The sequence below is a fragment of the Electrophorus electricus genome, chromosome 9 (assembly GCF_041902795.1).
Source record: "Electrophorus electricus isolate QZ-2024a chromosome 9, ASM4190279v1, whole genome shotgun sequence".
Taxonomy (NCBI): Eukaryota; Metazoa; Chordata; class Actinopteri; order Gymnotiformes; family Gymnotidae; genus Electrophorus; species Electrophorus electricus.
The window spans coordinates 17,102,388-17,125,000 of record NC_137505.1 but is presented as its reverse complement, the minus strand read 5'-3'; the positions used below and the strand labels follow the sequence as shown (position 1 = coordinate 17,125,000).

Here is a 22,613-nt window from a genome sequence, read left to right as displayed (position 1 = left end):
AGTACAAATTTCAGGTTGATTTGATTGAAACTCTGCCATCCAGTGAAATTAAATGACAAATGGCCTACTAATGCACATGGACATCTTATTGCTGTCAGATTATCCAGTGCAGTTAACTAAATCCCAGTGTCACACCCCTCTGGCCACACATCCCCCACGTAAGCACATTGGTGTCCACTCCCAAACTTACCTGTGTGTGCATCTAGAATTCACTACAATGCAAATATAATCACGGATACAAACCTTAAGTTGTTTACCAATAACTGTTATCGTTGCTCTTTCATTCTGTACCCTGTATACATTTAACAGTTCTGATCTGATTTAACTGGTGATTCATGTGTGTCCGTGCGTGTGTCTTGAGCAGGGGTAATGCTAGGATTTCATAAGGATAGAGACATAAGTCATCAAAACAAGCACAGAATACTTGAAACAGTTTCAAGTTTTCTGCCAGGGCAGGGTTGTTTTGAAGTATCACAGAAAGGCAGTGAAAAATCACTTTTATGGTTGCACCAGCTATGCAATGAGGGTACTTAGAAATGAGTTAGGAGTAAGTCTTTGTGTGTGTTTCGCAATAAACAGCTCACCAAGCCGACATTCAGTAATGAAGCCCGTCATGGTAGCCACATCTTTTTTCTTTTTCTCTCTTTTTTTTTTCTTTTTGTCTGTTTAGTACAAAATTGATCATTAAATGAAATAAAACTTAAGTTCATGACATCTTGCAAAAGTAAATGAATGTCTACAAATAAAAATCTAACAACTTGGCAAGTATTTCATGCATGAAAGTAATCTTAACAGCTTAGCTAAACACAGATTGCCCAGCTCCATTTTAGCATTCAAAAAATGCATTAAATAATAATGAATCATAACATTACAGTTAAGACAGCAGGCCCATAGTATTCTCTACCCAATGCCCTGAAATGTAACAGTTCATTACTTTTGGGTGTGGTACCATGGTCAGTATAGACTGCTTAAATCATAAACCAATTAGGTTGTGCAACCAGTAAAAAACATACTCTAAATTATTTTCTAAAGCCACGTGTGCAGTTCAGCTGTGTAAAGCATGTAAAATAATGTATTGTACGATGACCCTTTTTTCCTTAAAATATTGTGATTTAGCAAACTGACGGCATTAACAGGCTACCGACTTGTTAGCTGAGATTATTTACAAAATGTACAAAAAGGATCCAAATACATTCTTGCAAAAAAGATAAAAACAGCTGGTGAACCATGTCAGATTCCTTTAGGTTTGCTACTGTTATAGTGATATCCACGATCAATAACACATTTCTAGTGGAACACAAGGACCAATCTGAGTTGTAATAGGTCTATAGGAAAAGTAGAGGATCTCCATTGAAGGTCATTTTGTGGATGGCCTGAGGTAGTTGATCATGTTGTGTTTGCTCATTGGTCCTCAGCAGTGCCTGGCCATTCTCCATATGGTGACAGAGACTGCCTGGACACAGCAGAGCTTCATAGGTCGGCTGCTGCTTAACTTCTGTTCAACAAGCTGTTGAAAGGAAAGATTTGCAGTCTGTTGTTTTCTGTTATTCACAGAATTAAACTATACAGTGTGTGCTGACCATATGGTAAGCCATATTCAGCATAGGCCTATTTCAGACATGAAATGCAGTATAATTTTAATATCTTCAAGATGTGACTTTCAGTAATCTTATAAGTAGCAGTATGCAATTCCATTACAGTATTTTAGCATGTGTGCATGTTTCTGTGTGCTGTGCATACAAACTCACAGGTTTATTGTCTACTGTATTTCAGAGGGAGTCCTGGATTGCCCTCATCTCTGCAGAGACAGAGACAGGACAGGACGGCAAGCAGGAGGAGGACAGTGTATGTGTTCCTGGCTCCATGCGTGAGTGTGTGTTACTCCAGGTGGTGGTGTAGCAGCACAGAATGGTTTGTGGTGATACAGAGAGATGCAGGCCGTGCTGTGCTGCAGCATCAGTGCCTAGGAACTACATTGTGTGTCTGTGTGTGTGTCTGTGTGTGTGTCTGTGTGTGTGTCTGTGTGTGTGTCTGTGTGTGTGTCTGTGTGTGTGTCTGTGTGTGTGCCTGTGTGTGTGCCTGTGTGTGTGCCTGTGTGTGTGCCTGTGTGTGTGCCTGTGTGTGTGCCTGTGTGTGTGCCTGTGTGTGTGCCTGTGTGTGTGCCTGTGTGTGTGCCTGTGTGTGTGCCTGTGTGTGTGCCTGTGTGTGTGCCTGTGTGTGTGCCTGTGTGTGTGCCTGTGTGTGTGCCTGTGTGTGTGCCTGTGTGTGTGCCTGTGTGTGTGCCTGTGTGTGTGCCTGTGTGTGTGCCTGTGTGTGTGCCTGTGTGTGTGCCTGTGTGTGTGTCTGTGTTGTCTTACTTTAGCAGCATGTAAATATTGGAGTTACACCATAACAGATGCCTCCAGTATCCTCATGCTGCTGAAGTAAGAAGTCACCAAGCGGCACAAGCTTTCTGTCCTAATATCACTGCTGCCAGGCCCTGGCTGGTGTGGGCTATGGCTGACTCAGCCGCACTGAAATACCTTAGTCACTGGCGTAGAGTCTGACTTGCCCATTCAGGTCTGACGAGCAAGGACACCAATCGACGTCTTCAGCACCACAAGCCCCTTGATCAAAGGTAAAGGTAAAGGTGAAGAAGACAGTGGCATTACAATTCGACATTGTAGTTTCTGTGTTATGGTAGCTTTGTTTTTGTTGTTGCTTTTTGTTTGTTTATTTTTGCTTATGTTTGATTTTGCTTTGTGTGTGCATGCTTGTGTAGGCACATGATGATTCAGCTTGTTTATATGGTTCCTTTTGTATTAAACTGTCTTTTCATTAAAAGTTCAATATCCAGAAAACATCTTTTTTTTTTCTTTTTTTTTTTTTTCTCTTCTCTAACAAAATCATTGCTTTGACTATTGATATTGGTGTCATGAACATGAAAAAAATGAATTAGTATTATGGTATGAGGCTGACATTAGACCCTTTATTATTTCCTGCTTTAATTGTTTGATAGCAGAATGCCAGTGTTTTGTACTGGACATGTTTTTTTTTTGTTTTTTTTTTTAATTAATTAATTAATTTATTTATTTTCTTGCATTCTTTTATGATTACATTAGTATATCCAAGTAAGTAATCTGGAAATTACTCCATTTACAGTTGACTAACTAGAGTTTACACCTAGTTGATAAATTGTTTTTCACTAAGTGGTTTTGATTTCAGTTACTTAAAAAAAAATGCTGTGTATTCTTGTAGGCTACATATTTTCAAAATAAAGACTAAACCATTAGAGTTAGACGGGCAGATTAAATTACTAGATTTTCCGTGAGTATCCTACTAGGGATATCTCAGACTAAATAATTTGTCTAATAATGGAAGTCTGTTTCGGCTATATTTAGTGGCATCGAATAGTTCTGAATGCAAGCGGTTCTGTGGCGGAGTGCAGAGTACAGAATGCGTGCAGCTCGGAGTTATTTATGTATGTTGGTCAAATGAGTGACACATAGTCCACAAACAATCTCAGGACAACACGAACACTCATCGGTGATACGTCCATGGTAATGCTGATTCGAGAACAGATTGTTACTCCTTTCTGTAAAACGTAAGAACCGGAAACCTTCCTGCAATTGTCAGATATTTTTGCAAAAGTTTCTAATGTAGACTACTCGTAAGATTCGGTATTTTCCCGTTGGTGCATGCTTACAGCATCAGTAGTTTAAGTTCAAACGACTTTTTTCAAGGTCTATGAACGTCATGCTCAGATAATAACCGCCAAAGCCGCTATTACTTTATTCTTTTATGCAGAATTTAGCCAACAGTTAACAGATAAAGTCCTTTCAAAACACAGAGCGGAGATAAGATGTGCGTTGTTTTTTTGATAATCGGGTGTCATTATGCCGCTGACTTTATTGTCTGTCTATGAACACTGATTTGTAATGTGAATGCGTTGTTTAATGGCAAATCTTTTTCTTTGTTCATTTCACTAAAACTCGGTATATGTAGTAATTTCAAGGATTAGTGTCCAGTGTCCAACATTGTGACTCAAATTGCTTGCGTGTATGTATGTACATATATATGTGTGTGTGTGTGTGTATATATATGTATATATGTGTGTGTGTGTGTGTATGTGTGTATATATATATATATATATATATATATATATATATATATATATATATATATATATATATATATATATATATATATATATATATATATATACACACACATTTATACATTATATATATACATATATATAATATAGTGTGTGTGTGTGTGTGTGTGTATATATATAAATGTATGTAATTTTTTTTATTATTATAAAATAGTGCGGTTTCATCTCTCCCAACACAACTGCGTCTATTAGAATCCGTTAATTAAAATAAAGTGCTTACCTTTTTCCCCCGTGCAAAAATACACATGCACTAAGTCCACACATGCACTAAGAATAGTTAGAATAATGTTTTTGTTTTTTTTATCTGCATGACTTATTTGCCAAGGTTCTCTAAATGTTATATTTTTATATAAATAAATATAAATATTTATTTATTTTTCCCTCCACTAATGAGTATTGCTAAAGAAAGCGAAAAACCTAAGAATGAAGCAATTTACGGTCTTTCAAATTTTGGTGTAGGCCTAAATAAATCATTTGAAGTAAATTGGATGCTGTATATTTCAAAATGGACAAATGAGCCTAGTATTAAATAACCACCATATTTCGCTTGCTAAGTCATTATGGTTTTAATTTGTACTCTCTGACTTTGTCTTGTTTGGACAAAGTTTAACCGGATATTGCATAACGAAAAAATGTTTTAATATGTATCACGTATGCTTCGACAAAACCTTTTTCGACTAGATAGGGTTTTAAAACATGTAAAATATGTTTGAATATAACCTCTAATAATATATAATCGCTGGAGTGAAGTATGGCCTACGTTCTATGCTATAATACTGTGGTAAACTATAGGCTATTGGAGACTCGGCCTAAGTCTTAAATTGTTACGCATTGACGGTTTTATGCTCATTTAATGCGTGATATAGAATTTAGTAAACATGTCATATTTTTCAAGAACACGCATTTAAAATTCAACTAATGGTATATTGTTTTTATTAATGGTCAGATCTATTTAACAACAACAACTAAATTAACAGGCTATTGTGGATTCTTTTTCCCCAAAAGTATTTATTTAATAGTGTGTCTACACTGTAGCTGTAGTTTTGCTCGTCGTGTATGTGTTGTGCAAGCTGCAGCCTCTTGGGTTTTGAGTCAGAGATGATGTAAATCAAATGTGACCAATTTTAGCTTTACACGGTATGCAGTCTTTCCATGATTTGGAAAAGTTACAATGTCTATGTTGTCCATAGGATCCGCTCAGACTAGTTTTCTTGTTCGTTTGAGCAAAGTTTGCGTTTTCGTCGACAAACTCACCACATTCACACTCGATAACTCGGAAGATTATTTTAAATAGGGCGAGTTTTTGTTTTTTTAATAATTTGGTTATTTGGGTCTCTCATTGTTGCCAGTATCCAAAGCTGCAAAGTAATTTGGAACAAGTCTTAACTTATTAGCATGTTTTACTATAACACACTTTGAGAATAATGGGGAAATAGAAATGGCGCGAAATAAAATGCAGTTAACGCAATCTGCTTCTACTGATTTGTTATTCGTTATAGTATAAAATGTGGTTACATAATTAAATATCTAGAAAATAATCAACAACTAGAAATCTATACCGAGAAATACCTGTACCTTCTATATCTAGAAATCCTAGATTTGCAGTATCCAAAATTACTTTGAACATGTCATCACTTTAAAACTTAAAAATAAAGCACAACTTATCCAGGCACTTTAGCGTAGGGTCCTCGCTGTCAGCCTCCCCTTCTCAGTGTCCTATTGTATCCTGCGCGCGTATGAATGACGCATATTTATTAAATGTATTTCATTGTGGAAATTATCTTAACGTTGCGTTATATATATATATATATATATATATATATATATATATATATATATATATATATATATATAATTTTTTATTTATTTTATTTTTTTTTTAAATAAACTAGGTTGTGGGGGTGGGGTGGGGGACAACTAATTTCACTTTTCACTCGGAATTTGCCTGGCAACAGCTAAATATATACGTTTGTGACGTGAGCACTGAACCATGGTCAACGATGACATCATGAATAGATTTATTAAAGATATGGGGGGGGGGGGGGTCTCTTTGGATTCAGGTTTTGGAGAAACAAAGGCGAGGAAAGTGAAAGAAGGGAATTCTGTACTTCTCCAGATTCAGTCTCTCACATTCAACCACACTAACGCACATCTTAAAGTGCCGTCCGTGTACATATACACAGGTGAGGGGAATCGTTACCAAATATTTCCTTGATGGTGGGAGAGTAGAATTAGAGTAAGTAAAATATTATTACGATATATAGAAACTACCGCTCATGTGCATACTGAGAACCCGTAAATATTTTAACGGATGTCAATCAGAATTTCAAATGGTGTAATTACGTGCAACTATGACAGTGTACTTCAGAATTTATAAGAAAATGTGCCAATGTAATGACGAGATATATGGGACTTCAGGGCCTGAAAGCTAGGATGTATAGTCAAAATGGCAGGAATATCAATAATAAAGTAACAACCTGAGCTTGTTTGTCAAATCTACATCTACTACAGAGTTGCAGCTGCAGTGTTAAATATTTTAAGTAGCAACGAGTCTGATCTGCTACAGCATAGTCAGGGTAGGCTGTATTCCCACGTTGAATGCCGCCTGTAATAGCTCTGATATTCGGTTACATAACATTTAACCTTGAATCTCGGTCAGGATGAGAGCTTGCCGTGTTGGGAGAAACTGAGGCATCACAGGAATTTTAAACCTAAAGTCTCATAAGAGCGAGTAACTTCGCAAATTAGTATGTATTCTAATAATAGCCTAACATGAATCGTACCACCCTTCACGACTAAGTCGGAAAGGTAGAAATAGAAACTAGTAACATGAGATAATAAAAACAAAAGATTGGAGTGGACATGCTGAATGAAGGCGCGATCTGTGTTGGGGGGAATCCCTACATGCGAATTAACGTCAGTGAGGGAAGACACGCCTGGAGATAATTAATTTTTAAAAGGGTCTGAAAATAAGTTCACAAAAACCTCTGCATAACAGGCTACTTAAAGGTTCTAAGACAAGTAACTTGATCTGTAGCTTCGTGAGACTTAACCGGCTTTAAACTCACCATCCACAATTATTTCTCAGTCATCTGTGACAAAACCAGTCTACTTTTAGCACACAAGCTCAATGTGCATTTGAAAAACGATAAGGTAGTCCCATTACAACTTAATGCACAAAATAAGATGCTGAAATACTTAAGTCTGTATTTTCAGGATATTCTACGCTACTGTATTGCATTACTTATGAAAACTTTAAATGGATCCGTGCACCTCAGCCTATGACAGTAAAGGGTAAAGGTCCTTCGTTAAAATCAGCTGATAAAATCTGACGTTGTGGCAATCAGCTCCATAATAAAGTTCCGGCAAAACTCCGTTAACAACGAGCATACTCCTTCTGCTTCCTTCCACCATAGACCGAGCCAGCGTAGCATCTCCTTGGGAGGCGGTAGAGAGACACTACCGAGTGCCGCTACTTTGTCGGAGAGGCTCACAGCGAAACAGTCCGATGGAAGAATCAGTGTAAGCAGGAACACACACATTAGCAATGCAAATCTCAGCATTATTACGGGAAAACGCGAAGTAGCAGAGGTCGCTGGGGACCGGAAAACGCTGCTATCGTGAGGGGCGCACAGCGTGTCTATGTCTCCAAGACGCACGCGATTCCATTCTTGCACGTCGAAATTCGGTACGATTGGACCGACATCCAAGTCCGTCCGCGAAGGTAACGGTGTCTCCCGAATCATACGCACTTTCTCTCGAAAGTCCTGCATTCGCTGCAGAAACGCAAGGGGTTCGGATAGTGAACGAAAAGATTCTGCAATGTTCAGTGCATGCCGCTGTTCTTCTAGCACAGAACGAAGCTGATTAATCTCCGGATCAAAAGTCTGCATTACTGCGAGTTTCAAAGTTTCGAAGTCCGACAAAATCTCACTACGTTTGTGTTCGAGCGTGAGGAGCAGTTTGTCAAAATATTCGGTGACCCGATCAACGTCTCGTGAGACCATTTGAAGTGCTTTTTTCTTTGCTGCCTCTAGTGCTTCTAGGCACGAAAGAACCTCTGCACCCCTCCAACTTTCCACACCACGAAACAGCTCCTCGAAGGCGGTTTTCTCACGCTCGTACGCCTCCTCTAGTGCGCAGAATTTGTGTCCCTTATGGTCACCTGTCGTGGCGCAAAAGCCACAGATTAATTTCAAGTCTGTGGCGCAAAAAATGTTCAGTGGTTGTCCACTGTGATCTTGACACAGGGACATTCTAGGCAATACCCGGATCTTGTTGTACTTCTCCACGATGCCCCGCAGAGAATAATTGATTTGCAAACTGGCAATGCCGTTGTGGACAGTCTCCTTACGACAAGTTGGACATTTGAACGGAGGTCTCCACGTAGGGTTTCGATTACCATCCAGGATACCCTCGAGACACTTCCTGCAGAAACTGTGCGAACATGGCAGCACGCGCGGGTCTTCGAAAAGACAGCAGCATATCGGGCATGTGAGGTCCTCCTCCAGCAGCTCCATCGTGAACTGAAACGACAGATTAATCGACATGAAAACATGTCAACGAGCAGGAGCGGTATTACCGATCAATTCAATACCACTCATCAATGACGAATATACACCGTACTCGGGCATCTCACTCCGATGAAGTCTAGCTGATTCAAAGTTGACCAATATCACGTCGAGCATCCTCTAAATTACGCGCAAATAATACATTTGAGAAGGCAGACCTATGTCATGCTGAAAATAATCAGAGGGAATTTTAACTTCGCTGAGAGAAAACGTTACATCTAGGCTACATAACAGCTAAATATTTTTATAATTTCGGATGGCAGTCCGTCATATATTAATTTATCCGCACAATATGATGTGACATGACATGTCACCCAATCCTGTATAAGAGCAGAGTATGTCTTCCCTTCTGCAACTATATATAGCGCATAACAATAATGACGATTAAGTTTGTTTTGTGAACTCCAGAGTACACAGTCGCTTCCTTTTTAATTTCGCGCGAAAGATCATTACTGAAAGATCATCGGAGGACCGTTCGACATTCTCGAAATAGGAACAAGAAGAAACGTCGTTGATTTTCCACGATTTAGATACTAATGTTGTCTGGAAAGGCAAGGGTCCGACCGGCAAGATATTGGTGACAGGTGGCTGTGGCAGATTCCGCAGTCAGAAAACATCAGCAATTGGACCAAAAACACACTTACCAGCTGCTAAGGCGCACTGCGCGACGCAATCGTGGTGCTTGTTGCTGTGCAGACTTCGCTCTTTCCATTTAGGAAACTTTAACTGTTTCAGGTCTAGGCACTAAGATCCAGAATATTTAATACGCATACATATGATAACAGGTGTATTTTATTTCAAAGGTCAAAACAGAAGTGGGTGGTATATGACCGTGTGCAGTCGTAACTTGGAAAACCCTTTTTTTTCTGTGACACAACATAAATGCCTAGGATCCCTTTTGATGGTGGGGGGGGGGGGGGGGGGCTGTGTTGCTATGCAAAACATCAAAACGTGAGAGAGCGTGAACTACTAGCTCACTAATCAGCATTTTCTCAAAAGGCCTTATATTAGACAATACTCGATCTAAGCATATAGGTTGTGGATGTTATATTTGTTACAAATTTAGTAGGCTCTAAAATAATCACAAGACCGTAGGTTATAGCGCAGTAATTTCTCTAAATGGGTGTATTACACTACTACAGCGCAATCAATATTGTTTTCTATAGCGCTGAGTTCTCCCTACAACAGATGACCCTGTGTCACGCTACCTTGCCATGTGCCTGCAGCTAATGCATCGATAACCAATAGCTACTGTGTCACGTGTGAAAATATGTTGACCTCGATTTTTCTTCCCCTGTTTCCATGCCATCAGTAAGCGCCTGGCCTCAGGAGCGCTTCGCTGATTGGACAAATCAGGGATGAAAGGACGCGCAATGGTGTAGTTAGCCGCTAGAGGGCACTGCGTATCTAAGTACGACATGATTCCACGGATCCGCGTTTTCCTTAGCCCGCTCTCGTGACGCATAAAAATGAACTTCCGTTAAAGTCCTCCAGCGACAGAATGGCTGCAATGTTTATGTGTTGCTTGGGTTGTTGCGGTGATGGGGCTTCAGGCCACATACCTCTCAAAGAAATGCCCACTGTTCAACTCGACACACATCATATGGGTAAGAGCACTGACCAGTTAACGTATTGAAACTGACTGATTAAAAGGGCAATTTGGTTTAAATAATACGATGCGTCGAGGAGCTCGCTAAATTGGCTGAATGTTTAGCTAACGTCTTAATTTTAGCAAGCTATCTCTATCTATCTTGCTATTCCTACTAGCTAAATTATAGTTAGTTTTGCACAAATGTCGAATAAACATATGAACACTATGATTTGATCGCTTAGCAAGGGTTAGCGAACTTATTAAGCCTTAAGTTTTTTGTTTTTTTTACAAATATCTTTCCTGTAGTAGCTAGTAGCATGCTTGTTAGCTAATCGAGCATTTTTATCATATGTTCCCTTCTGAATCGATTTTACATTATAAACAACGCGCTTTTCATCGTCTAGTATTGTAATGTAATAGATGGAAACGTTCCACCCTCACAATCCTAATGTAATACATACCTTGTCAGTGAATTATTGCTGTGTAGCAGAATAGTGGAAGTCAGCTTTGGTGTTCCAGGGACGGATGTTGTCATAGTGAAAAGCGGGAGGCGGATATGTGGAACTGGAGCCTGCCTCGCCAACGCCCCTCTACACCAAAACAAGAGCTACTTTGAATTCAAGATCCAGTCAACGGGTAAACATCACCGTTAGAGCCAGTAAAATATGAAAGGGGACATTGATTTGACAGTTGAAGTAAGCAATTTGCTTCATGGCAGATCTTCACGTAAATTTTCATATGCGATGGTACTGTGTAGTTACCAGCAAAGTATGTGTGTGTTGCTTGAGCTGGTTCAGTCATGGGCCATTCTAAATAATAACAACAGCTTGAGAAGAGGTTCTGTGAAATTTTATCTTTGCATTTTGTGTATAGCCATCACATTTGCAGTGAGCAATGCGATGTAAAATTTATGAGTTTGTTTCTCAGTGCCTGGGTACTGTTTTGTGGTACTTGTGCTTGTATAGGTGTGTGGGGAGTAGGCGTAGGCACTGAAAAGGCAAATCTGAACCAGGTCCCTTTGGGTCGAGACATTCACAGTTTGGTACTCAGGCATGATGGCTCTGTCTACCACAATAATGAAGAGAAGAACCGCCTCCCAGCTAACAGTTTGCCTCAAGAAGGAGATGTTGTGGTAAGTGGGGTGCAGTTTAAATATTATTTAGGATTAAACTATTGGCATGTTGTGCTCTGTTTACTTGTGGGCAAGTAAGCTCTTCTTCCATGTGTGGCACTGAATTTTGTTTTGCATGTATTGTTTTCAGGGTTTAACCTATGACCATGTGGAGCTGAACCTGTATCTGAATGGGAAGAACATGCAGTGTCCTGCCTCAGGCATTAGAGGGACTGTGTTCCCTGTAGTCTATGGTCAGTTTTGTTTTTGATTGACATTTAGTTAACTAATCTAGAGCACATTTCTGTGTTTAATGATGGCCTTGTGAGAAATAGAAGCAGAAAAATGTATTGTAAAGTAAAAGTGAATGTTTCTGTTGCTATTTGGTTCCCACTGACATAGGACCTAGTTTCCTCTCTGTAACAGTGAAAAGTTCTTGAAAGTGCAGATGCAGACATTTATTTTTAGTTTTGCCAGCAGCAGGTACCCGAGAAAGTTTGTGAATAAAGATTTCAGTTATATCCAAACATTAGAAAATAATGAACATGTATGTGTGTTTACATTTTTTAAAACATGTATACATTTTTCTCTGTTGCAGTGGATGACAGCGCCATCTTAGATTGCCAGTTCAGTGAGTTCTATCATACGCCTCCCCAAGGCTTTGAGAAGATCCTGTTTGAACAGCAAATCTTTTGAATTTTCTGTTCCACAGGCACGCATACATATAAGGTCCTTTTAGAACTTTGAGGAAAGGATGTTGCACAGTCGTCAACATTTTGTATTTGCCTTCACCGTTGCTGCTGCCATAGTCCATAAGGAGACAAGCCAGGTGCGAGTCCATGTGCGTGTGAGAAACTTGTCAGCATAACATCTTCACATTTTCATCATTGAACAAACTCAGATGTACTTATGTCAAACATATGTTTGTGTTTTAATATTTAATTTGATGGTCTTCATTTCATATATTTCTATTTGTGTTAAGCTGTTCATTTAAGAATGTAAGTTTGAGGTTGTTTTTTTTTTTTTTACTGTCTATAAAATATCACTTTTCTAAACACTACAGCAAGAGAACAGATTTTATGTATGCTCTGGTAAAACTGAGTAAAATGGTTTATTTTGTTTGCACTATTTATGTCTAATCATGACAAAGTAAAGCAAATGTACTTGTTTGTTGTCACAAATCAAAATAAAAATGATCTGTGGAATCACTTTATGTATTTTACCATTGTAAATAGTCACCAGACACTTTTAGTAACACTTTGTAGATATACAGTAAGAGTGTGTAACTCATGTTTTGCCATGCACAAGTGGTGTTAGCTATATTCTGGCCCTTCAGTAGTCATGAGTTTCTGGACACTGGTCAAGTTGGTATAAACATGTTTTGGTGGTGGATCACTGAAATTACCAGTGACATGAACATGCAACTATCCCATTCAAATGTGTACCAGTTCAATAGCCAGAACCTTACTATTACCATGTTGGATTTAATGCTATCTTGAGAATGGCCTGCTGCCAAAAAATAAATAAAAATTAGAACAGTCAGCAATAGATCTGTGGTCAGAAACTGGTTGGCAATGAATGGGATGGAGGTTGGCTGACAAATTTTGCATGGCAAAAGGGCTGCAATCTGCTTATAAGGTACCTATCGAAGTGGCCAGTAAGTGTAAAAGGCACATAATTAAGATAAACCTTTTTTGCATTAGCTCTATTATGGTAAGTGAGGCTATAATTTTAAATTGTGTTTAAAATTAAAAAAGTGAGGTTCATAATACAGAATTTTTGCATGTTAGATTTTTCCTTTACTAGGTCTGCCAGTAAACTACCAATGCTATATTAGGCCTCATAGTACCATTATTTCCATTTCTGTCTCGTTATTAATTAGTGCATGTAAATAGAAACAGAAAAAAACAACACGGGTCACTAGCTGAGATGAAGTAAATAAATATAAATATATATATATATATATATATATATATATATATATATATATATATATATATATATATATATATATAAATCCAAGAAATGTTTAGAATAAATGAAAGACTTTTGAGCGATTTGAAATTAGTTTATATGATTGATTTAAATTATGTCATTGGACGCTTGTCCTGCAACAAACATTTCCCACAGGCTGGTATATTCGTGGTCATCGACAACAACGAAAACCTGTAAGATACGTATGACCTGGTGCCGTATGAATTCCGTAAATTGCTCTGCTCGGGAACATTACATAAAACTTATGCAAAGCCTGGCAGTGGTCCACAAGACCGAACCATGAGTCTGGAACAACAGCAGCTGTTGTAGTAATACTAATGTCACCAGTCTCGCGCAATTAATAGCGAATAGTCTTAATGCAAACATTTATTTCACGCAGTAACAAAGTAACATTTTTGCCTTGAGATTGCAGTGTCGTGCACCCGGTGCATCATCGTTAGATGGACCTTTTTGCCCTAAGCAACACTAACCCACTAGTGGAACCGTGTTTTGCTCAATCTTATTAGACCGCCTGCTGCTCCCAACTACGGAACGCAGGCAACAGCATACAGCCATGGCCGAAAACGGAGGCTTAGAAAATGATCGTATTAAGAGCTTTAAAAACAAAGGCCGCGATGTCGAGGTGAGAGAGTGAGCAAAATATGTTTAATCTTAAGCACGATGTCGAGGGCCTTCTCCCCATATCTCTCGTAGTTAGCTAGCTACCTAGCTAAGTAATCTAGCTAGCTAACTGGTTGTTCTGCTATGTAATTTAAGTTAGCCAGGTTGCTAAGCAACTCTAATGCACATTTGCCAGTGCCGTAATCGATTAGCAAGTGATCTCTGGTTCGCTGAATAGCTAATTTGAATTTGTCGTTTTGGCCACTTCGGCGTCACATACAGCACAAACCTTTTGTGTGCTCTGCTATATACCCCAACCTTATTAATGAAAGTATTAGCTAACATGCCTAGCTAGCTAGTTCGTTTGGCCTCTCTACTCGGTAATCAAGTCATCCAGTTATTTAAGCTATGTTACCTAACATAGCTTAACATAGCTAACCTAGGTTAGCTAAAAAAAAGACAAGCATCAGCGAGTGCTAGCTAGTTAGCTAACCCAGAACGTTACGCAGAAGATATTAGTGGAAATATTCTTATTGCTAGCATTGCTAACCTCGTTTTGTTTTCATACCTCGACGTTAAAAATACAAAAAGCTAGCTAGTTAGCTGATATGTTAACTCTTACAGCTTTTCCTCTACAACCATCTGATTTGCTAACCTAGTCGTTTTAGGTTTTGTTGAGATTTAGTGGTGATAATAGATTGTGTGTACACCGAGGCTAATGAATTTTTCATACACGTGACTGAAAATCTGATGATATGGATGGACTATAGGCAGTACAATGGCCAATTAGGTGGTTGTTTCCCCATCATTTTAGGCGAGTACCGTTGTCAGCAGTAGTACACTTGAGTGAGTTTAGGCTGTTGAAGTCTTGTGGCATATTTCCTCCAGTGTAAGATTCACTAGGTTTGTAGAATTAAGTATTGTGTAAGATCAAAGTATGGGTTCCTTGGCAGGATGGGATTCATCTACACCGTGAATGTATTTGAAATGGAGTACATTGCTGTAGTATAAGATAATGAACCACACACGTAACACTTCACCCAGATTCAGATATGTACCCTCTGTCTTCACTGAGGACCAGAAATACAGAAAGCAGTTTTTGCTGGCTGTATTACCGCTGTCTCATTGTGTTTTAATGTTTGAGCAATTCTCTCTTCTCCCAGGCAATGAGAAGACATCGGAATGAAGTTTCTGTAGAACTAAGAAAGGTGTATATTTGACTTTTCCTTGCTTTCCAAATGATGGTTAATGTTTGGAGTGTTGCATGTTCTTTTCATGCAGTTTTGACAGGGATGCTCTCTGTCCCTCTCACTAACATGTTCACACACATCAGTTCAGCAAAAATGTACAGAATGTTTGTGTTTAGACTGCATCTGTTTGTGGCATGAATGCAAATTGCCAGCTGTATCAGGTGTGTGTGTCTGTGTGTGCGTGTGTGTTAGAATAAGAGAGATGAGCACCTGCTGAAAAAAAGAAATGTTCCACATGGGGAGAGTCTAGATGACTCTGATGTAGACAACGACCTTAAAGGGGTAAGAGAGAGTGTATGTGTACACACGCATATGTGTACACTGTATGCTTGAGATATGACTTGCTTTTATATATATATATATATATTAGTATGTGTGTGTGTGTGTGTATGTATATGTATGTGTATGTATGTATATATATATATATATATATATATATATATATATATATATATATATGTGTATGTGTTGAGGTATGAGTGAATGAAAAGCAAGTCGTATCTCAAGCATACAGACTTATATATATGTGTGTGTCTTTTATTCACAAATACTATTTAACCCTTTTTTCCTGCTCTGCCAACTGCCAGTCCTAATTATCCTATTGTTTCTCTCATTCATTTGTAGCAAAATATAACCCTGGACACCATCTTACAGGTACATTTACTTTTTGCCTTTGTGGCAGCCCTTACTGTAGGACTGCACAGTGGAGGAGTGCTGCTGCATTCCATAATCCCTTCATGTGTTTTGGTTAAGGATTCACATTCAGCCTGCATGCTTCTTGCAGAATGCCTCCAGTAACAACAGTGTGTTACAGCTCAGTGCAGTTCAAGCTGCCAGGTACGATCATCTGCATTAAAACATGTCGTTATGACTTCTTAGTTATGTTGTGGCTTTTGTTGTCTCATGAGTAGATTCAGTGTTAAGGGGGTATGCTTGTGATGTACAGTGTATGTTGTCTGCTTCAGGAAGTTGCTTTCGAGTGACAGAAACCCCCCTATTGATGATTTGGTTCAGTCTGGAATTCTGCCCATTCTGGTCAAATGCCTGGACAGAGATGATCAGTGAGTTTATGATGATCACTGTAAGATGATCAGTTTGGGGGGTTAGGTGTGAATGTACTTTGTGTATACAGGATCTATGATGTAAAACCCAAGTGTATTGGTAAAGAGCCCTGTGTATGTGAGTAGTGAGCAGACTTCTGAGATATCTCTCTCTTTCAGGCCTTCTCTCCAATTTGAAGCTGCCTGGGCTCTTACTAATATTGCCTCTGGAACATCAGTTCAGACACAGGCAGTGGTCCAGTCCAGTAGGTCCAGTGTGTGTTTACAGGGGTTGTGGTTGTTTGCATCTGTATATATGTTTGCCTTCTGTTGTGACATGCATGTTGTAATTGTCTCCGAACGCCACTGTACTCCCAGACGCAGTGCCGTTGTTTCTGAGGCTGCTCCACTCCCCACACCAGAATGTGTGTGAGCAGGCTGTGTGGGCACTTGGCAACATCATTGGTGAGGAACATCCTTTCCCTCTGCTTTGGGTTTATGTGTTTTAAGATAAACGAGAATGTGCTTTTGCTATGGTTACAAGTGTTTGTGTGTGTGTGTGTGTGTGTGTGTGTGTGTGTGTGTGTGTAGGGGACGGTCCCCAGTGCAGGGATTATGTAATATCTCTGGGAGTGGTGAAGCCATTGCTGTCCTTCATCTGCCCCACTGTACCTCTGTCCTTCCTTCGGAATGTTACCTGGGTCATTGTCAACCTGTGCCGCAACAAAGATCCACCACCGCCCATGGAGACGGTGCAAGAGGTGTGTTTGTGTGTAAGAGAAAATTTGAGAGACTGCAAATTTTCTCCTGACGTGCTTCCAGTCCTTAAAAGTTCAGATAGTCATGTGTTCGATGCATACCTGTGATTTGCAATGTGACATGTCTATTTTCCATCTTTCCAGATTCTTCCAGCATTATGTGTCCTTATATATCACACTGATATTAATGTGAGTATAATTTTGAAAGAGCTTTTGTGTGAATTTTTGTTTACGTGAACCACATTGTACTCGTTCTGGCATATAATGCTTTCTTTTTATCTTTCTCTTTCTGTGAGTCAAATCAACAAGGCTTTGATATTCAGATTAATGTAGGTGGCAGTAATGGGGTTAAATATTTATAAACCCAAAAGGTATTGGTACTGTAAAACATTCAGTCATGGGTGTGTGTGTGGCTGCGTAGATTCTGGTTGACACAGTGTGGGCCGTGTCCTATCTAACTGACGGGGGTAATGAGCAGATTCAGATGGTAATCGAGTCAGGAGTCGTGCCCTTCCTGGTTCCCTTGCTTAGCCATCAGGAGGTTAAAGTTCAGGTATGTGCTTTATCGTGTTTTGTTTTGAAACACAGTATTTCACATTTTAATAGTAAGCATCCTTAACATGTCCCAATCTGCTGACAGATCTTAATTCATACTGTTCATTGAATGATACTGCCTTGAAAATTGTCATATTGTAATATGGTCTGGTTCATTGGCTACATTTTTGAAGGATTGGCTACACCTAAGAGTAAGCACATGTGCAGAATTCATTGAAATTACTCTGCGTAGCCTGAGACTACGAATTATTGAAATGTGGGTGCCTTCTTTTCCAAAGTAATGCTTGTTCCTTTTGCATTCAACAAGTACAACTTTGTTGCAGGCTGCCCCCTGGTGGAGTGTCATTCTGCAAAGAGTGCAATTTACCGCTGCAACAGCAGCACTGATATTTTGGTCCACAAGATGCATTGTGTGTGTTGGCTTAATGTTTGTGGCTGGCTCTGACTGTGATCTGATGCGTTTCCTTCTGTAGACAGCCGCTTTGAGGGCAGTGGGCAACATTGTCACAGGAACGGATGAGCAGACACAGGTCGTGCTCAACTGTGATGTTCTCTCCCACTTCCCCATACTGCTGACACACCCCAAGGAGAAGATTAACAAGGTGTGTGTGTGTGTGCCCACAGTCTAACTGATTTGTCTATTTTGGTTGATTTAACATGTGTTGTAATTGGTTGTCCAGGAGGCGGTTTGGTTCCTGTCCAATATCACTGCAGGAAACCAGCAACAGGTTCAGTCTGTGATTGATGCTGGGCTCATTCCTATGATCATACACCAGTTAGCAAAGGTAAACACACACACACACACACTTTTTTAAACACAAGGGTACATGCATGTTAGTGGGCTTTTGCCAAGTACCATGTCTGTACTTGGATCAACAGCCAATTGCTCCCGTTGGTCATCTTGACACTGATGTTTTGTTCTTTCTCTCGGTCTCCCACTTCCTCTCTGTCTCTCTATTTCTGCCACTCCCTCTAACTCTCAGGGAGACTTTGGGACTCAGAAAGAAGCAGCATGGGCAATCAGCAACCTCACCATCAGTGGCAAGAAGGAACAGGTCAGAGTGGTGTTGCCTCTGTTGCCCCAATCTCAGTACAGAAAAACAGAGGTATTTTTAACATTTCTGACTTTTATTGGAATGGGACAGATCCATATCAGCTAACCTTAGAGGTAAACATGTTTTGAAATTGCAATTCTTTGTTCTGGGGTTAATGCTTTTTATTGTTTGTGTGTGTTTGTTTGTTTGTTTGTTTGTTTGTTTTAATATGCTTGACATGCCCCTGTAGGTGGAGTACCTGGTGCAGCAGGGCGTGGTGCCTCCTCTATGTGGCTTACTGGGGGTGCGGGACTCACAGGTGGTGCAGGTGGTGCTAGATGGACTGAAGAACATACTGCTGGTGGCTGGGGTGCAGGCCAGTGCCGTAGCTGACACCATTGAAGAGTGTGGAGGTGAGGAGAGGGAGTGCTGGTGTCATAACCATCAGTCATCACAGATATGCCCATAGCAGTGAATAGTGGCATCCAGCTCTGCTGAGTTAGTGTACGGTGGAACACAGGCTGTGGTGTTTCTTTTATAAGAGCACTAGTATCTCTTGCAGAACAATGTGTCTTTAACTTGGAGTCTGGAAATTATCATTAGCTACAATTAAACTTTTTTTTTTTTTTTTTTTTTTTTTTTTAAAATACTTACTTACATTTTGACAAGCAGCTCCTTTTTAAGTTGTTCCACAGCTTATAAGCAGAAATGACTAGGTTGCAGGTTATTACCCCATCAGGGATACCAGTTTTTTGAATTACTGATTTTGGCAGAAAAGATAATACAGCAAGGGGGGGAAAAAATTCATGACTACTCTGCTACACCTAATGGGCAACCAGCAGAATGAACAGTCATGACATGCATGCTGCTAATTGGGTGTAATTGACTCATTTAATGAAAGGGGCGTGTTCAAATTAATAGTGTGGAGTTCAATTAGTGAGGTCATTCATTCTGTGAAGAAACAGGTGTCAATTATGGCCCTTATTTAAAGAAGGAGGGCAGCAAATGTTGTACCTGCTGGTTTTAGCCCTTGCTCAGTGAGTAAAATGGGTCATTTCAGACACTGTACTGAAGGAGAAAGAACTTTGATCAAGAAGTTGATTGGAGAGGGGAAAACAAAGTGCAGAAAATAATTGGCTGCTCAGCTAAAATGATCTCAAATGCTTTAAAAATGGCAAACAAAACCCGAAACGTGGTAGGAAAAGAAATGCTACCATCTGTGTAGATCATAGAATAACAAGAATGGCAAAGACGCATCCAATGATCAGCTCCAAGGAAATCGAAGATCTTCAGTTACCTGTGAGTACTGCAACAATTAGAAGGCACCTACGTGAAGCCAGACGATTTACAAGAAACCCTCGTCAAGTACCACTGCTGAAAAAAAATACGTGCTGAAAAGGTTACAGTTTGCCAAAGAACACACTGACTGGCGCAACATTTTATGGACAGATCAGAGCAAGATTGTTCTTATTGGGTCTACGGGCCACAGACAGTTTGTGAGACGACCCATAAACACTGAATTCAGTACACTGTGAAGACTGTAAAACATGGAGGTGCAAGCATAATGGTTTGGGGATGTTTCTCATACTTTGGAGTCGGACCCATTTATCACATACCAGACACCATGGACCAGTTTGAATATATCAAAATACTGGAAGTGGTCATGTTGCCTTATGTTGAAGAAGTAGTGTGCTTGAAATGGGTATTTCAGCAGGACAACAACCCCAAACACACCAGAAAGCAGGCAAAATCCTGGTTCCAGACCAACAAGATTGATGTTATGAAGTGGCCAGCCCAATCCCCAGACTGCAGTCTGATTGAGAATTTGTGGAGTGGCATCAAAAATGCTGTTTTTGATGCTTGGCCTGGAATATCTTTTCACAGGTGTCAGATGTTAGTTGACTCCATGCCACACAGATGTAAAGCAGTTATTAGAAATAAAGGTTATACAACTAAATATTAGTTCAGTGATCAACAGAAAAGCTACATTTGTAAACAACCTTCAGTTTATACTGTAAATATTTGTTTGTAAATGACACTGCTATTTTTTTTTTTTTTTTTGAACAGCCCATTATTCTTCATTTTCAGTTTAAAAATTGATATCTTGTTCAGGTTTTCTTTTGGAATTGAATGTGCAGTGCTCCCAGTGCTTGGGTGTATATGGAAAGAAATGAGGATTGAGCTTTTTCTCAGTTTTAAACACACTGCTATTATTTTGCACATAACTGTATATCCATCCCTTTTTACGGACATGATTACAGCACTGTAGAATCAGTACATTTTTATTAAAATTTGAACATTCTGAATATATGTGTATAGTTACATCTCTAGTGATTTCGTTAATGAAGTGAGGTGTGTTGTGCGTTCAGGTCTGGAAAAGATTGAGAACTTGCAGCAGCATGAGAATGAAGATATCTACAAACTGGCTTTTGAACTTATCGATCTGTACTTCTCAGGAGACGACGTGAGTAACATTTGACAACCATGATTCTTCCTTTCACTGAAACACCTGTTTGGCACACTTATTGTGTGAGCGATGCTTTTCATGCTGTGCGTTTCTCTTCTGTCCGTCAGATTGATGAAGATCCCAGCCTGATTCCTGAGATGACACAAGGAGAGACCTTTTCCTTTGAGCCTGCAAGCAACATGCAGACTAAGGAATTCAAATTCTAGTCCACGCATATAGTGGGTAATGTATATGGGCGTAATCTTGCTTCAACTGTGTCCACCTTTGGAGCATCTGCTGAGATTTCTTTTTTACACACTTGCACAACAGTTCGGTGTCTTTGAACTTATGGCCATGGGGCACTGTAAGCCTGCTGCATTGAACTCTGGGGTGTGTTAATGCACTTATTTTTACTATTATTATTGATTTTTATTTTTAATTTCTTGAAGGCATCATAATGCGTTTTATGTATAAAAAGAAAACTATAAAATGTGAATAGAACTGGTTTCTCAGAGTTACAAACAAACAAACAGTTCCAGGTTGGTGGACTGTTGAATAGTCAGGAAAAAGCTATTTAAAAACAAAAAATAATGAAAAAAAAAATCAGGTTCTACTAAAATGAGTGGAAGAACTGCTGTGTATATTTTTGTTTCCAGTGGACTGAGTACCTAAAATGTCACTTTTTTAGGAAGCAGGAAATAGGGCTGCTTACAAACCTGACATTAGTAAATTATTTTTGGTTTATTTTCCTTCATGAGTTTCCCCTTTTTGTCTGTTTGTTTACTTTTTATTTTCACTTTTTTTGTAGGCAGTGTGATATTTTTGTGTTTTGAATGTACAGTATTGCTTTGGGGCTCCCACAGACACTCGTGTGTGTGTGTGTGTGTGTGTGTGTGTGTGTGTGTGTGTGTGTGTATATGTGTGTATATATATATATATATATATATATATATATATATATATATATATATATATATATATATATATATATATATATATATATATATTAGGGGAGTTTTATTATGATTTTTTTTTTTCCATTGGTTTATATATTTTGTTTGTGAAGCAATACACATTAAAGTGGCTCAGACATGAGAACAAAGATATTTTTTGACTTGTATCAGAAAGTGATACAAGTATTTATTCATTGCAAGATTTTCCTTGCAGAGTCATTTCAAAGAAGATGCAACAATAGTTTTGCTTTCCTATTCTGTAATTTGTTTATTGACAGGTAATTCTAGCCTCAACTCTTTAAGGTGGCTCCCCATAATTGCTCAGCTCTTGTGTTTTGGTTTGTATTTCACATCGGTGTATGTTGTTTTCACCTGTGTATATATAATATATATATTATAAAGTACATTCTAATGACGTCATGGGAGACTAACAAAATTGTCCTTTATAGTTGTATTGTAATTATATACTAATTTACTTTGCTTCATGAGAAGTGTGATTATTCCTAATATAGATGATTGTTATTCATCAGCTTAGATACCGTGATGTTCATAA

At 39.1% G+C, this 22,613-nt stretch overlaps 3 protein-coding genes across 7 annotated transcripts; 2 read left to right on the top strand and 1 right to left on the bottom strand.

Annotated features, from left to right (window-relative positions):
- Window positions 1–5,949: 5,949 nt before the first annotated feature.
- Window positions 5,950–10,870, bottom strand: trim13 (tripartite motif containing 13). Of its 3 annotated transcripts, none has more exons than XM_026996308.3 (2): window positions 10,780–10,870; window positions 5,950–8,682 (listed from the first exon to the last, which is right to left on the bottom strand). In XM_026996308.3, the coding sequence occupies exon 2, from the start codon at window positions 8,674–8,676 to the stop codon at window positions 7,471–7,473; it is 1,206 nt and encodes a 401-aa protein (XP_026852109.2). In that variant the 5' UTR covers window positions 8,677–8,682; window positions 10,780–10,870; the 3' UTR covers window positions 5,950–7,470. The 3 variants fall into 3 exon arrangements, with proteins under 3 accessions (XP_026852109.2, XP_026852110.2, XP_026852108.2); XM_026996309.3 differs by lacking the exon at window positions 10,780–10,870 and adding an exon at window positions 9,372–9,628; XM_026996307.3 differs by lacking the exon at window positions 10,780–10,870 and adding an exon at window positions 8,783–8,922.
- spryd7b (SPRY domain containing 7b) lies at window positions 9,675–12,637 on the top strand. 2 transcript variants are annotated; one of them, XM_026996311.3, is made up of 5 exons: window positions 9,682–10,334; window positions 10,838–10,954; window positions 11,284–11,450; window positions 11,581–11,683; window positions 12,028–12,637. In XM_026996311.3, the coding sequence occupies exons 1-5, from the start codon at window positions 10,229–10,231 to the stop codon at window positions 12,123–12,125; spliced, it is 591 nt and encodes a 196-aa protein (XP_026852112.3). In that variant the 5' UTR covers window positions 9,682–10,228; the 3' UTR covers window positions 12,126–12,637. The 2 variants fall into 2 exon arrangements, with proteins under 2 accessions (XP_035378829.2, XP_026852112.3); XM_035522936.2 differs by lacking the exon at window positions 10,838–10,954 and having other exon boundaries at window positions 9,675–10,334.
- Window positions 12,638–13,691: 1,054 nt separating this feature from the next.
- Window positions 13,692–22,540, top strand: LOC113568126 (importin subunit alpha-4-like). 2 transcript variants are annotated; one of them, XM_026996306.3, is made up of 17 exons: window positions 13,699–14,046; window positions 15,188–15,232; window positions 15,467–15,556; window positions 15,899–15,928; window positions 16,059–16,111; window positions 16,240–16,335; window positions 16,495–16,580; window positions 16,693–16,779; window positions 16,906–17,075; window positions 17,217–17,261; window positions 17,494–17,625; window positions 18,101–18,229; window positions 18,308–18,412; window positions 18,611–18,682; window positions 18,912–19,074; window positions 21,031–21,125; window positions 21,236–22,540. In XM_026996306.3, the coding sequence occupies exons 1-17, from the start codon at window positions 13,978–13,980 to the stop codon at window positions 21,332–21,334; spliced, it is 1,566 nt and encodes a 521-aa protein (XP_026852107.3). In that variant the 5' UTR covers window positions 13,699–13,977; the 3' UTR covers window positions 21,335–22,540. The 2 variants fall into 2 exon arrangements, with proteins under 2 accessions (XP_081576961.1, XP_026852107.3); XM_081720835.1 differs by lacking the exons at window positions 21,031–21,125; window positions 21,236–22,540 and having other exon boundaries at window positions 13,692–14,046; window positions 18,611–18,795; window positions 18,912–19,050.
- The last annotated feature ends 73 nt before the right edge of the window (window positions 22,541–22,613 follow it).